This window comes from Carassius auratus, chromosome 12, assembly GCF_003368295.1.
Source record: "Carassius auratus strain Wakin chromosome 12, ASM336829v1, whole genome shotgun sequence".
NCBI classification, from domain to species: Eukaryota; Metazoa; Chordata; class Actinopteri; order Cypriniformes; family Cyprinidae; genus Carassius; species Carassius auratus.
In genome coordinates this window covers 11,781,828-11,796,549 of record NC_039254.1, presented here as the reverse complement: position 1 = coordinate 11,796,549, position 14,722 = coordinate 11,781,828, and the positions used below count along the sequence as shown (strand labels likewise).

Sequence of the window (14,722 nt, the reverse complement as noted above, 5' to 3'; positions counted from 1 at the left end):
CATTGCCTCTATTTCTAATTTATTCTGCTTGGTTTGACTTAGCTTGTAGTGTGTAAACATAATGATTTCAGAGGAAAATGTTTATAAGCTCAACAGCTCCCCTAATATGTCTCTCTTTCCCTTAAGTGCTACAAGTCCTCCAAAGACCAGACTCCACAGATGGAGCTCCTCCTGTCTGGCTGCAGTATCACACACATTCCCAAAGACGGCAAGAAAAAGAAGCATGAACTGAAGATCGTCCATCAGGGAGCTGATGCTTTGGTGCTTGCCGTACAGAGCAAAGAACAGGCCGAAGAGTGGCTAAAGGTAATCAGACAGCTGAAAAAGTGCTAGGCTCATAGGATTGTGATCAATTATGAAAAAGCTGTCAAACAGCGAGTTTTTCTACATGGATTTACTACATGGATATGTTCGTCTTTCAGCGTAGATGTTAAACAAACCAGCAGTAGCAGTCCTCAGGTCCAGCTGTTCAGTGTTTGTGTTCATCTGGGTTAAAAGCAGGTTGCTCTATACATACCTAAACGCAGAACTATACATACAAGTACATCTTTGTTTGATATATTTAAATAATTTATAGCAACCCACAGTTCATTTCACTTCTATGCGCAAGTTTCGTGTGAGCCTAAACTCTAAAATGTGTTTTCTGTTTTAAGTTCAAAGGATTTTAATCATAATGACTCTTGAAGATTGTGCTTGTTGATAACTTGTTACTTTGATAGTCTGTTTTATATCTATTTAAAGCTGTTTTCCTCCACATCTGGTTTTTACAAACATCGTGAAAAGTGCTAGTGAAAGTCTTTGGGCTCTCGTGTGATGGATCTACTATTTTATAACCCGAAAGCAACGTACACTGCACGAAAATCATCAAAACCGGCTGCAGTCAATGGACGATTGATGAAAATAGCTTTTCACTCAATGCTGTCCATCATTCCTCTGGTGGCACTGTTTATAAAGACATCACTCGTGCAGCAGTCTCATTTATAAAGACAAAAAAAATAGATTTTCCCATTCCTTTACTATGATTCCATGTGGTAACGAGCTCCTGTATATTGATTTGTGGGCAGGAAGGCACATGCAGTGAGCTGTACAGCATCTTCAAGTGGGTGTTGACATCAGACTGTGCAAATATACAGAACGGGAAAGCATCAACCGCTGTAATTGCTGTTTGAGAAAGGGGCATAGCTCTGCGCTGTTTGGTCAGGTGTCGTGTGTACTAAAAACATACTGAAGGAATTGATTTCTGCTTGGGATAAACAGAAACCACCCTAGCTTGGAGGGATTTGTTGTATTGCGTTTCATTCATGCACACACTGTACACCCAGCAACTCATTCCCAATATGAAGAAGCATGTTCTAAATCAGTAATAACCTGGTATTTGATTTATTCCAAAGAAACTTGAAAATTCCACTATTTTCAATTCTGCATCTAACGTCTCTCATATTAAATAGTTTATTTGCACTTTAAAAAAATGGTTACAATTGAAGCAGAGCAAAAGTGAATGCCCACATTCTGCATTGTGTTAGATTCATGTACACAGTGTGCATGGCAAAATGTGGAGGTGGCAAGTTTGTGGCTTTTATTTAATTGGAGACAAATAAAGCTTTTGATTTTTGGAAATTGAATAGAATTATAGTTTTCTAGGCCTGGAAACATCACGGAAACCTTAAAAGTCTCGGAAAAGTGGTAAAAACTCTTTAGCCCAGTTTATTTGCTTATTTATAATTTTTTTATGATTATAGCATTTATAAAATTGCTCTTTGTAAGTGAAATTGCTTTAAAAAGTGTGTTTTTTTTTTACTTGTTAATTGTCTTTTTTTTTCAAGATTAAATCATTAGATAACAGTAGACATTAGATCATTAATAACACAAATAATCCACTGAAACACTTCAAAATGTTCAGAAGATGAGATTGTTTCTAAATGTGTTCAGTTTTGCACCGATTCAATTAAACCTTTTAAAAGTGGAACTAAATGGTTTATGTGGAAGCCATTAGTATTAAAAAGAGTGGAATATTAGGCGATAAGGAAACTTTTTTTCAAGTTTTAATGGAATACTTCATGTCTTCAAACGAAATTGAGGAACATTATAGAAGCCCAGAGGCGTCTGTGGTTCATTAATGCTTTATCCAGTTTGCTAATGATTTATTTATGGAAAGTGTTGGCTTGTTGTTTTCCATGATTCATTTTTAATTCTTTTTAGTGTTGTATCTCTCCTCTGCACCTTTCTCCTCTTTGTTCTCTCTCTCTCTTCCAGTCTTTAATCGATTAGTTCTCTCCATGTAGCTCCTCTGTTCTGATCCTTTGGACAGGCCTGGGGAAATTCCACCTCCTGTCTTTCTTTTTCTCTTCGTTCTTCTTTCTTCTCTCTTTTCTGTCATCTGAGTCTCCTCTGCCCTGGGCGGGAATGGTAAGATATGGAGTACATTCTTTTTGAATGTATCAGTGAACATGACCAAAGTACAATGTTGAGAATTGGTAACACTTTATTTTAAAGTCCTTGTTACACATGTTAAATGTACTTAATATTATAATAACTATTAATTATGCATTATTACATGCGAGTAACCCAAATCCTAACCCTAATCATATAGTACATGTAGTTAATTAATATTACTCAGTACATAAATGTATAATTATACTGTAATAAGGACACCTTAAAATAAGGTGTAACCTGAGAATTTCACTCCTTTTGTCCCTTCCTGCTTTCTGTTGGGTTGCATTTCATAAGCTACTGAGTGTGTAGGTGTGTGTGTGTGTTGATTGGTGTGAAATTGTTAATTACTGCCCTTGCTGAATGTTCGTCATTGGCTTTGCTTCTCTTCACTCTCTATTGTGGCAGTTTTAAATTACGACTCAAAGTTTGATTGTCCGCAAACATTTGTTTGACCTTTCACTTTGACTTTGTTGGATTTTAATCCAGTAGTTCTCTATATTAACTCTTCATTTGAAAATATTCATGCTAATGAGGGCACATTAGCACTGCACAAAAGATATTTTGACTGCGTATCCCAGAAACCCATTTCTTTGCAGTCAAAACCAAAGAGTGAGACCACAGCCTGCAATTTTACCGTGAGCCCAATTATGTAAACCGGTTGCCAAACCCCAACGTGCTGCGTCAAGTTACGATGCTCAAAGGAGCTCAACAAAAAGGATATTTGGTTATATTTTGGTCTTTGGCATGGGGGCGGTTTGGCAAGGCTGTGTATAAAGGTGAGGTCCTCTCTTTGTTCACTCGACACCAATGGTTATGAGTTTTTTTTAATGTTACCCCAAGGTAATGTGAGGTCACGCTCATATGTGGCGACGAGGAGTCTGTGCAGTCTGGAGATCTCTGGATATCTCATTCACACAGAGCCACTGCACAGCGCATAGACAGCCACGAGAGCAATGACGCATGTAACAGCCTTCCAGCTACACATCCAACTGCATGTGACGTGCCCAATCCATTTGAGCGCATGTGCATGGCAGAACGTGGAGGTGGTGGAGAGTTTGTGACATCTGTTTGACTGGGAGCAAAGAAAGTTTTTGATTATTCAAGGGTTCTCATGGGAAATGGAATAACATTTCAAGACTTGGAAAAATCATGAAAAAGAATAAAATCTAATGAAATAATGAAGTCTTGGAAATCAAATTGTAAAAATATATTCACTAGAAAATTGCTCTTTTTTTTAATAGGTCTAGGGAAATTTCTCTAGTTAATGTAGTTTGTTTTCTACCTGTATTCATTGATATAAAAATATATCAGTTATAATGATCTTTGAGAGTCATGAAGTTTATTGGGCAAAGGTGTGGGAACCAAAAAGTGAGGGAAAATTTCATCTTTTTCGAAATATTGATCAGTATCTATAACAGAACGATTTTAAAATGATATTGAGAAATATAAAATTTCTTTCTGTTATTTTGCATTTCAACTTTTTGTTCTGTGGTCTCTTTAAGGTGATGAAGGAAGTCTGCTCTAATGGAAATGGAGTGATGGACTGTGATGGAGCTGGCTCTGGTTCCCCTGTTCACAAAGCAGAGCTGGAGAAGGTGTGAATTAATAATTCTATGTATGTGTGTGTGTGTGTGCGTGGGTGGGTGGTTGTAGGCATTTGGATTTACTATGCCTGCAGAGTACATGCTGGTCTACCTACATGCAGGTTTGTGAGACTGTGTGGCAGTTTGCAAGCTTGCCAGCTTCACCACACCTCAATACCCGGCCCAGGCGCCTCCTCTCTGTGTGTCTGCACAGTGGCTCTGCTGCCAGGGCATGGAGGGCTATAAAAGCTGCACATGCGTACCAAATTCCATCTTGCCATGGATGCTGTTGATGTGTTTCTGGCGAGGCTATATAGGTGTGGGAGGAACTGTGATCTTATCAATTTTTAGAACACATTCTTTAATATGCACTATGCTGCAGCATTATTTTTGCAGCATGCGCATGTTGCACTTGTTATGTGTGTGTGCTGTTTTTTAAGACACATCTAAAGGGGGTTTAATGTCAAACCTCTTAAACTGGCACAGCATGCATGAGCCTAGTCTAATTATTCACACTTAATGCAAAACAGATGCGCTTCGAGGTTTGTTTGGGTAGACTGCAGAGGTTTAAGCGTATGGTCTTTAGTTGTCTATACTCTTTGTGTGTTATGTATTTAATGTGTCTGTCTATAAACTATTTATCGTTAAATTTAACAATGAATCCACTGTTGTTTGTCCTCTGCTGAAATGCGTGTTTTCTCTGTAACTACAAGCATGTAACCTAACTCTTGTTTTGTAGAAGCTGTCCTGCGATCGTCCCAGTTCAGATGGAGAGCCTTGTCATGAAAATGGCATCTCAGATGGCAAAGATCCATGTGAGTTTTTTTGTTCAGTCCTTTTTTTTTGGTCCATATCATTTGAGACGACGATGTAGAGTTACTTTATATAAAGGAAGAGTATTGTGGGGCATACACTGTAAAAAGTGGTAAGAAGATAATCTATCTATAGCTGTCTGTCTAAAACAAATGATTGTGTTTAATTCAGTGCTTCTCAATTCCAGTTCTCGCGCCCCCGAGAACAAACAACAAATTTAATCCCGTAAAATGGATGTTTATTTGACTTGAACAATGGCAAAGTCAGGGCAAGGAGACCCTTCTTAAATAATCTAATAGGATTATTTATCTAGTGTTTACACCACGCTGTCTCGATCTGGGATTTAACTTTTTTTAAGACATCTGTTTCCGGTCTGTGGAAATGTTTCTTTTTCTCAATTTGAGACTGCCTTGCCTCAGACGTGTTGGTGAAGAATTGCCTAATTTGAGTGGAATCCAAAACGTGTGCATCTGCGAACACATATGATTGATAGCTCAGCATCTCAGCCACAAGCCGCAATAACTGCTGTGCTGTCACATGAGTTATGGCAGCTGACCTCTGATAAACCTACGCATAAACAAAGGCTGTTGTCTTATATTAATTCCTGTAAAAGTGTAAGGTTATGGAAAGGTATTGAGAAAGTTTTACATTTTGGGAAGCCTTTCTTGGCAGCAGAAACATGAATCTCCTCTGTCTCTGTCTGATGGCACCTTAGATATCCTTACACCACACCAGCAGCCATCTACTACACTTCTTTAATGAAAGATGGAAGACAAATTTAAAAAGAACCATGCAGATTAATGCGATTCGTCATATTCTTTCCAGCTGTCGTAACTGCTGAGACGCTGATCACAGAATTTTCCCTCATGAACTATGTCTGTATAGGTCCTTTAAGGGCCAATGGTTTTTGCATTTGTGGCTCTGGGTTTTGCCTCATGCCTGAGGCTGCTGTGCAGAGACTCTGGGTTCAGATGGGCTTAGCTTTAATTAAAGGAGTCGCCAACTAAGATGTAATCTTCTTCGGTGGAGCTTGGACCAAGTCAGGCCAGAAGAGCAAGAGTTTCACTGTATCTTTATATGTTTTCTTTGTGCTTGTGAGCTGCTTTTGTAGTAGGCCTTTTGAAAAGGAGAAAAGCCTGTAATTTGTTTTGCTGTAGTTTCTTACACACTTCAACCCAGTCCAGATCCCAAACTGCTGGTTCGCTCACATCGTCCACCATTGGTTTGGAATGGGACGTGACCTGAACGGTTTTCCACAGTGTGTGCTTTTACTTTCAGTGTTCAAGTTAGTTTTTTTCTAGATCTTTTGTTTCTTACAATTCCATTAACCACAGACCACACTCCTCAGATAAAAGTATCCGAAGGACTTGGAGAAGAATGAAGTTGGTTTGACGCACTGTTTAGGATTTGTATTAAAAGTCTGAAGACGTGTCCTGTCATTGTCAGTTCAGCCTCTTACTCTCTGGCCTAAATTACTAACATTTTAAAGAAAACAGATTGTCGTTTGTCATTTTCCATAATTCAGTCTTTTCCCAACCAAATCCACCCCACAAACAAAATATTTTCCAAACCCACTCCTTGTTATAGTTGCAACACCAACAGTTTTCTAGATAACTAGCATATCTGTATAATATATTACTTGATAAAATCCCATACATATATTTCAAACTCTGACACTAATTTGCCTTTTTTTGCAGCCAAAGGCAAGAAGAACTCTAAATCAGAGCAGAAAGGCACCGTGGGACGTGTGACTGGAAAGAAAATCACTAAAATCATAAGCCTGGGCAAGAAAAAACCATCTACAGATGAACAAACCTCATCGGCAGAGGAGGATGTCCCCACGTGTGGTGAGCGGTTTTGATATACATTACCATCCAAACATTTGGGGTTGGTAAGATTCTAACATTAATAATGTGAAATGGCATTACAGTTTACTGTTTTTATTTTAATATTATTTTGATTTGAGTAAAAGTATTAATTTTAGATTCTCCTATAGATAAAGGAACAGGAAGAATAATACATGTATGAACAAGTAACTGAAGTCAGTCAATAAATAAAATCTGTAATATCTACTGTATATGACAGGTGAAAGTAGTAAATATCAAGGCTTTTTTATTGCATATTTCAGGATTTAGTTTTATCTGTTTTAGGCAGATCCCATTGTTTTCGTCCTTTCAGGTATGCAGCCAAAACTCTGTAGTTTTTTCCATCTATATTTTTTCTGACACCTAAACGCATTACCCAAAAAAAGGAGTGTCTTGCTCTTCAATCACATAATACAAAATTTTGCCCATTGTCATCACCTGAGAGAGGTTGATAGTCCTAAAATTAGTGATTGAAAAAGACAAGGCGAGACACTGCAGGTGAATAGGGCAAAAAAAAAAAAAACGAATAGTTATCACCTTACTTACCCACTTGATTGATTACATTGATAATTGCAAACATTTTTTGTATTACAAGTTTTTAAAAATCTTATGTTTAAATATGCAAATGAGGCATTATTTAATTAAATACGTGCTAATTTGCATAAATGTCTAGTACAAAAATCTGAACACTAGGTGAAATCAGTTTCAAAATTTTTGTTTAATATTTTTGACATATTAGAGTCAAATGTTTTTACAGAGGGAATTCTGGTTATCTTTTTTTGTCACTCCATAATTAAAAAAATACTTTGAACAGCCAGAAAACAATATATTTTCACAATTTTGGGGAGAATAAAATGTTGTATATAATCAAGGAAAAAATATATGAACAAATCCCTCTGTAAAAACCTTCAGAATATAGAGAGGAATAAAAATGTCAAGTTTGGTGTGTGTAAGTGCTACTGAAGTGGAGATTTATGGCTCAGTGTTGAAGAAAAAACTAATTTTGAGAAAAAATATGTGTTGAAATTGAAATCTATTGACACAAACAGATAAAGTGCTATAAATGAAACACTTAACAGTGTCTTTTGGATGTTTTCCTTCCACTAGTTTGAAAAAGCACTTTAAGAAAAACCAAAAAGCCCAAAATCTCAAAATTGACAGGTGCTTGAAAAAACAGTGTTTTTGCGTGCAATGTCTCACCTTAAAGTTGTCCAAATGAAGTTCTTAGCAATGCATATTACTAATCAGAAATTAAGTTTTGATATATTTATGGTAGGACATTTACAAAGTATCTTCATGGAATGTGATCTTTGTAAAAATGTAAAAAAGTTAGCTATTTTAAATAAATGTTCTTTTGAATTTTCTTCTCAGCACGTAAGCCTGAAAATATATGTATCACTGTTTCCTAAAAAAATGTTCTAAACAGTTTTCAACATAGATAATAATAAGAAATGTTTTTTAGCACATTAGAATGATTTCTGAAGGATCATGTGACACTGAAGACTGGAGTAATGGCTGCTAAAAAAAGGAGCTTTTCTTTCACAGGAATAAATTACATATTTAAAATATTTAAATAGAAAGTTATTCTATTTTCAAAATATTACTTATATACTTTTTAATGTACTTTTAATAGACTTTTTCTGCATGTGTGTGGGTCTGTCTGCTGGCTGTAATATAAATCACTCGGTCCAATCCTACATTAACAGGCTATCTGAACGTGCTGTCCAATAACCGCTGGAGAGAGCGCTGGTGCCAGCTAAAAGACAACCAGCTGTTGCTGCACAAGGACCGGGCAGATCTGAAGACACACATGGCCTCTCTGCCGCTGCGGGGGTGTGAGGTCATTCCAGGGCTGGACTCCAAACATCCCTTTGCCTTCCGTCTGCTGCGCAATGGACAGGAGGTGGCTGTTCTGGAGGTTCGTGCCAAGTCCCTCAGCTCTTGCGGGGCAATTAATGTGTCTGAGACAGGACCTCAGAGCAGGGATTAGATGGATGGTTTGGTTGGCCTGCTTTCGTAATGATGTCACTGCTGTATCATGTGAAGACATTGCATAGATTAGTGCTTTATTTGTCTCATATTCCACTGACACTCATTCATTGCATCTTTCCTCGCTCTTTTTCCTGTCAGGCCGCCTCCTCTGAGAGTATGGGAAGGTGGTTGGGGGTCTTGCTAGCCGAAACGGGCTCAACAACAGATCCTGCTGCACTGCACTACGATTACATTGATGTCGAAACCACTGCTAATGTCATTCAGCTGGCCAAGCAGTCGTTTTGGTGAGAATCCAGTACTGCTAAAAAAAAAAAATTATTAGCAAGCCGATAACTTTTCGGTAAAACTTTAGAATAGGGAACACATAGATATCCCTGAACAGCCTCCTTATTTGCTGCTTATTAACAGTTAGTGAGTCAGTTTCGGTATGGGGTAGGATTAATGGATCTAAAATATGGTCATGCAAGATAAGGCATTAATGTGTGCTTTATAAATACTAATAATAAGTTAATATGCTAGTAATAGGCATGCTAATAAGCAACTAGTTAATAGTGAGAACTGGTCCTTACAATAAAAGTTACCACTTTTCTTTAATAAATTAAAATTAAATCAGTTCCTGCACTGCATTTGCATCTTCATATTTATAAATATTTAAATATCTGTTTAACATAACACTGCTGTTCAACAGTATATTTAATGCACACAAATAAAAATATTGAATGTGTATACAACTAATTTTATATAATGTTATATAATATTTTATTTGATATGTTATTTAATGCAATGTTATATATTATATGACTTTTACATGTAGTCATTTAGCAAACACTTTTATCCAAAGTGACTTTCAAAATCAACAAAAGAGCAAGATCTAAGTTTTTTTATTATATAATAAATAAAAATAAAACAGTATTATAGTTGTATTTGTTACATTCTGTGTATTTATCTGTAGCTTGTATTTGTAAATGAGGTTATTTAAAAAAAAATCTCATTGTTTTTATCTGTAGTATTTACTACTTTTATTTTTTTGTTTGTATATTTTTAATTTAAAATACATTTACTAATTATTTTATATATCTGTATAGTTCCATTGAAAAGTTGAGGTCAGTAAGATTTTTTTTTTTCCAAGAAATGTATACTTTTATTCGGCAAGGATGCATTAAATTGATCAAAAGTGAAATTAAAGACATTTCTCTCAAGATCGCAAGATATTTCTGTTTTAAATAAATGCGGTTCCTTTTTAAACAACAACTTAATATTAATAAATATTGAAAAAATGTATCACTGTTTCCACAAACATATTAAGAAGCAACTGTTTTCAACATAGAAACAGTAATAATGAGAAAAGTTCAGCAGTAATGGCTGCAGAAAATGTAGCTTTGCCATCACTAAAATTTAATTACATTTTAAAATTATTATTACATTATGTTATTACAGTTATTTTACATTGTAATAACACTACACAATTTTACTGTTGTACTGCTTTTCTGAGCAAATTAATGCATAAATGGATTATGCATTATTACAAATATAAATGTATTTGTTCACAGTTTCACCAGTAAGCGTGCAGTTTCTCCAAACCCATACCTGGATAACCCAGTCAATGGTTACGCCTGTCCCACAGGGGTCGCTCTGCATTATGATGATGTGCCCTGCATCAATGGATCGGTGAGCAACTGAACAAACTTTAAACCCATTCAATTCTAACCTTCTTTTCTGATCTTACCTAACTCCTCTCAGTCCCTGATCCACTTTTTTCATTTCTAATCGCTCTTCTCTTGCTTGCACGCTTGCGATACGGAAGGTACCAGATGCGCACTACTCCTCCCCAGCTTCAGGGGACCGTCGTTGGAATGAAGACTCTCATTATGAGAATACAGATCTTTATGAAAACATGCCCTCCCCCAAACTAGCAGCCCGCTACTCTCCCAAATCCATCCGCTCGCAGTCATCTTCCACAGGGCATTACAACACACCGCTCTCCACCAAATCTCTGTCCTCTTCCTTCTCTCCCTCAGCTGCTAATACTAACACTAACCAGGTGACTAAGCAAGGCTAACACAGTATATCTCAAACAATGGATATCTGTATCAGATTTGTATTTTCGGTTAATATTAACAAACACAGAATGGAAATAAACACACAGCATAGTGCATGCATTGTGGACCACCCAGCTCCAGAAATGAATGCTTTTGATCTATATAATATCCATGTCTGTGTGGCCGTGGCCTTGAATGGATTTACTGAAGCCTTAGTTCACTCTGGGTTACATTTTATAGGCCAAGGATAGAAAAAAGGATTGCAGCCAGCTATAGTATAACTAAAAGAAAATGTCCCCTCAAGCAACATGTGTGGTTTGCAGATCTAACCTATGTGAAATTATTTGTATGAAGTGGCGATATCAAAGTCATATCAGTTTCAGCTTTTTTGTATATGTTTCTTTCAACCAATCAGCTCAAGGGAAAGAAAGGCCTGATCACCAATGGGTTCGCTGCAAAGCAGAAGTTGGACAAGAACCAGGCCAAAAAGGCCAATGGAATCAGCAGCACTGTTCCAGTGAAACGCAACAACTCTAGTAAGAGATTGTAACATCTAATGATCTCAAAATGAGTCTTTCACTTTTTTTTTTAAGTGGACATAGGGCTGAAAGTAAACTTAGCAGACATTAAGTCTGCATCCATTATCCTTAGCTATTACACCACTAATTTCTTTCAAGGAAAAAGAAGCCACACAGATTTGTGGAGAATGCCGGTATGTGGAAATTGCAGTGCTGTTAGACAGCAGTGGATCTGTTGACATGCTCCTTTGTAAACTCAATCACCCCAAACTCTGTTTCGGACAGGCAGTCAGTCTGTCACAGACATCCTAACCATCCAGTGGCCATTTATGTGGACTCGCAAATATTTGAATGTGGTATACTGTATATTCTGTCTGCCTTTTAATCAGCGTTTGTGGTCTCGGAGGCCTTTAATGCGTTGAAAAGACTTGAATCCAAGAGTTAAAAATGGAAAGATTTTCTGACGATGGTTTAGTTTGATTATAATGCACTATTAACCTTCACAGGTGCGGATCAGTATAAGTACGGGAAAAACAGAGTGGAGGCAGATGCAAAGAAACTCCAAGCGAAAGAGGACGAGCTGATGAAGAGGAAGCAGGAGATTCGAAACCGCCTGACCCAGCTGAAGAAAGACAGGAAGGACCTCCGCACTGCTATAGAGAACAACACAGGTGAGGAAATCAACAGGATCAGTTTTGATTGAATCTATACGTGTCAATGACAAATTAAGAAAAAAAATAGCATTCAGTGGTTTGAGGTAATAAATACTTTCATTAAGCAAAAATAAATTGATCATATCGTGACAAGACATTTATAATTCTCCTAAAGTTTTCTATTTCAAATAAATGGCTTTTTACACTTTCTATTCATTAAAGGATCCTGAAAAGCGACAGTTATAACCTCTCCGTGTTTTTTTTATCCAGGTAAGCGCTCACAGGCATCTTTGACAGAGAGACTTAAGAAAGTGGAGGATGAATGCAAATCAAAAGAGGAAGAACGAGTCAATCTGGAACTGGAGCTGACGGAGGTGAAGGAGAGTCTGAAGAAAGCCTTGAATGGAGGCGTCACCCTGGGCCTGACCATTGAACCCAAAACGGGCAGCTCCAGCCCACAGGTCTGGAAAAACAGCAATAATTCCTCTAACATAGACATGATGTAATACTAACTGTAGGGCTATGTCACTTTCATTTTTTAGTGATGAAAGACAAGCAGGTATCATAATGTGTCTCGTTTGTTTTTAGTCTCCAGTGCTAATGAGGCGAACAGTGGACAACTCACCCATTTCCAGCTGTGACACCAGTGACACTGAGACCTGCTCTCTACCAGTCAACAGTGCATCTCTGTTGCGGCGTCAGACACAACAGAAAGCCTCACCTGTGCGAGGACACGTCCTCAGGAAAGCCAAGGTCAGTAACCACATAACACTTATTTTCTTCATCACACTAGATATTAAGAGCAGGTAACATATGCTGGGTCTTATGTAAAAGCATGATCCTAAAGTTGCATTTACTTTAAGATGTTTACAGTGTATATTTTCCCTGTGTGTTCATTCTGTTGCTTTTTTTTTTTTTTTTGCAGGAATGGGAGATGAAGTCTGGCACATAAGTTCTTTTCCGCCAACTTTTCATTTTTCGCTATATCTATTTATTTAATTTTCTCCATGTATGAGTGTTGTTGAAATTTAATTGACTGAACCATAGACACAATATTTTCCAGAATTGATTCTGGAAGACTTTGGCTGAGTCCGGTGCCCGGTGCTGAATATCATTATAGCACTATCCCTGGATCATGATCTGACTAAAGTGACTTACTAATGAGGATATCTCAAGGAATTTGTCAAATAGAGGCCAACAGTAATGTCACAAAACCAAATTTATATACACTACCATTCAATAATTTGGGGTCAGTATAATTTTTAGGGGGGAATTGATACTTTTGTTTAGCAAGGATGCATGAAATTGATCTAAAGTGACAGCAAATTAATGTTGTTCTTTTGAGCTTTGTTCATTCCACCCCAGAATGAACATTTTGTCATTAATCACTTACCCCACGTCGTTCCAAACTCATAAAAGCTTCATTCATCTTCGGAACACAATTTAAGATATTTTGGATTAAAACCAGGAGGCTTGTGACTGTACCATAGACTGCCAAGTAAATAACACTGTCAAGGTCCAGAAAAGTATGAAAGACATCATCAGAATAGTCCACCTGTCATCAGTGGTTCAACCGTAACGTTATGAAGCGACAAGAATATTTTTTGTGCGCGAATAAAACTAAAATAACGACTTTATCAAACAAATTGTGTCCTCTGTGATTTGTTTTCTACGTATATTTACATTTTGATTTGAAAGCAAACAGTGCATCCTTGTGGCTCGGCTGACACAGGAAAGACAGAGGAGACAAATTGTTGTCGTTATTTTTTGTTTTATTCGCGTACAAAACATATTCTCGTCACTTCATAACGTTACGGTTGAATTACTGATGGCAGATGGACTATTCTGACGATGTCTTTCATACTTTTCTAGACCTTGACAGTGTTATTTACTTGGCAGTAAATGGGACAGTCACAAGCCTCCCGGTTTTCATCCAAAATATCTCAAATTGTGTTCTGAAAACGAACAAAGCTTTTATGAGTTTGAAATGACATGGGGGAAGGGATTATTATTAATGACAAAATGTTCATTTTGGGGTGAAGTGTCCCTTTAAGGAATCCCCAAAAAAGTGTAGCATGGTTTCCACAAAAATATTCAGCAGCACAAATGTTTTCAACATTTATAATAATAACAACAGATGTTTCTTGAGTGTCAATTCCTGAATGACCATGTGACACTGAAGACTGGAATAATGGCTGCAGAATATTCCGCTTTGGAATTAAAATATATTAAAACAGAAAGCAGCTATTTTAAGTTGCACAAATATTTCACAATGTTACTGTTTTCCTCCATTTCTAATCAAATAAATGCAGCCTTGGTGAGCATAAGAGACCCAACATTTTTTAATGGTAGTGTAACATTAGAGGAAAGAGAATTTAATTCTAATTTTATGTTATCATGAAAACAAAACATCTCAGATTATGGTCCACAATTTTTAATCTAAATATATTATGCGCAAAGCTCACTGGTCTCAGTCAGTAATCACTTAAACGTCTATAAAGTCTGTTTCTTTCTTCAACAAGAGTCCTTTAATGGAAGACAAAATCATCAAGTATTTATTTGTAAATGTTTAAATAAATATAAGCCACTCTGTGTTTGTCTTTTGATGTTTAGTTATGCCTTTCATCGGGCTTCACACTAGTCATAGAGAGCAGTTTTGGGATATACTGTACATCTTAAGATAAAAGTACATTACAGAATGTGCTCACTCAGAGCTTGCTCTTTACAGAAAAAGTGTCATCTGTATGAAAGTATTTTACCAGCCTCTCCTCCTCGTCCTCGTCCACGATGTCTGGCCCATTATTTTCAATCCAGTGGTCTGGCCAA

At 37.0% G+C, this 14,722-nt stretch overlaps 1 protein-coding gene across 3 annotated transcripts in view; it reads left to right on the top strand.

Annotated features, from left to right (window-relative positions):
* LOC113111848 (actin filament-associated protein 1-like) overlaps window positions 1-13,304 on the top strand; it is a 45,178-nt gene extending 31,874 nt beyond the window's left edge. For 2 of the 3 annotated variants that reach the window (XM_026277002.1, XM_026277001.1), the window contains exons 6-18: window positions 127-306; window positions 3,936-4,028; window positions 4,756-4,831; window positions 6,527-6,676; window positions 8,401-8,612; window positions 8,825-8,970; window positions 10,237-10,354; window positions 10,491-10,727; window positions 11,141-11,261; window positions 11,750-11,914; window positions 12,167-12,357; window positions 12,485-12,649; window positions 12,822-13,304. In XM_026277002.1, the coding sequence (XP_026132787.1) occupies window positions 127-306; window positions 3,936-4,028; window positions 4,756-4,831; window positions 6,527-6,676; window positions 8,401-8,612; window positions 8,825-8,970; window positions 10,237-10,354; window positions 10,491-10,727; window positions 11,141-11,261; window positions 11,750-11,914; window positions 12,167-12,357; window positions 12,485-12,649; window positions 12,822-12,848 (1,881 nt within the window). In that variant the 3' untranslated portion in view covers window positions 12,849-13,304. The remainder of the gene's footprint in view (window positions 1-126; window positions 307-3,935; window positions 4,029-4,755; window positions 4,832-6,526; window positions 6,677-8,400; window positions 8,613-8,824; window positions 8,971-10,236; window positions 10,355-10,490; window positions 10,728-11,140; window positions 11,262-11,749; window positions 11,915-12,166; window positions 12,358-12,484; window positions 12,650-12,821) is intronic. The other variant, XM_026277003.1, reaches the window with a different exon arrangement.
* The last annotated feature ends 1,418 nt before the right edge of the window (window positions 13,305-14,722 follow it).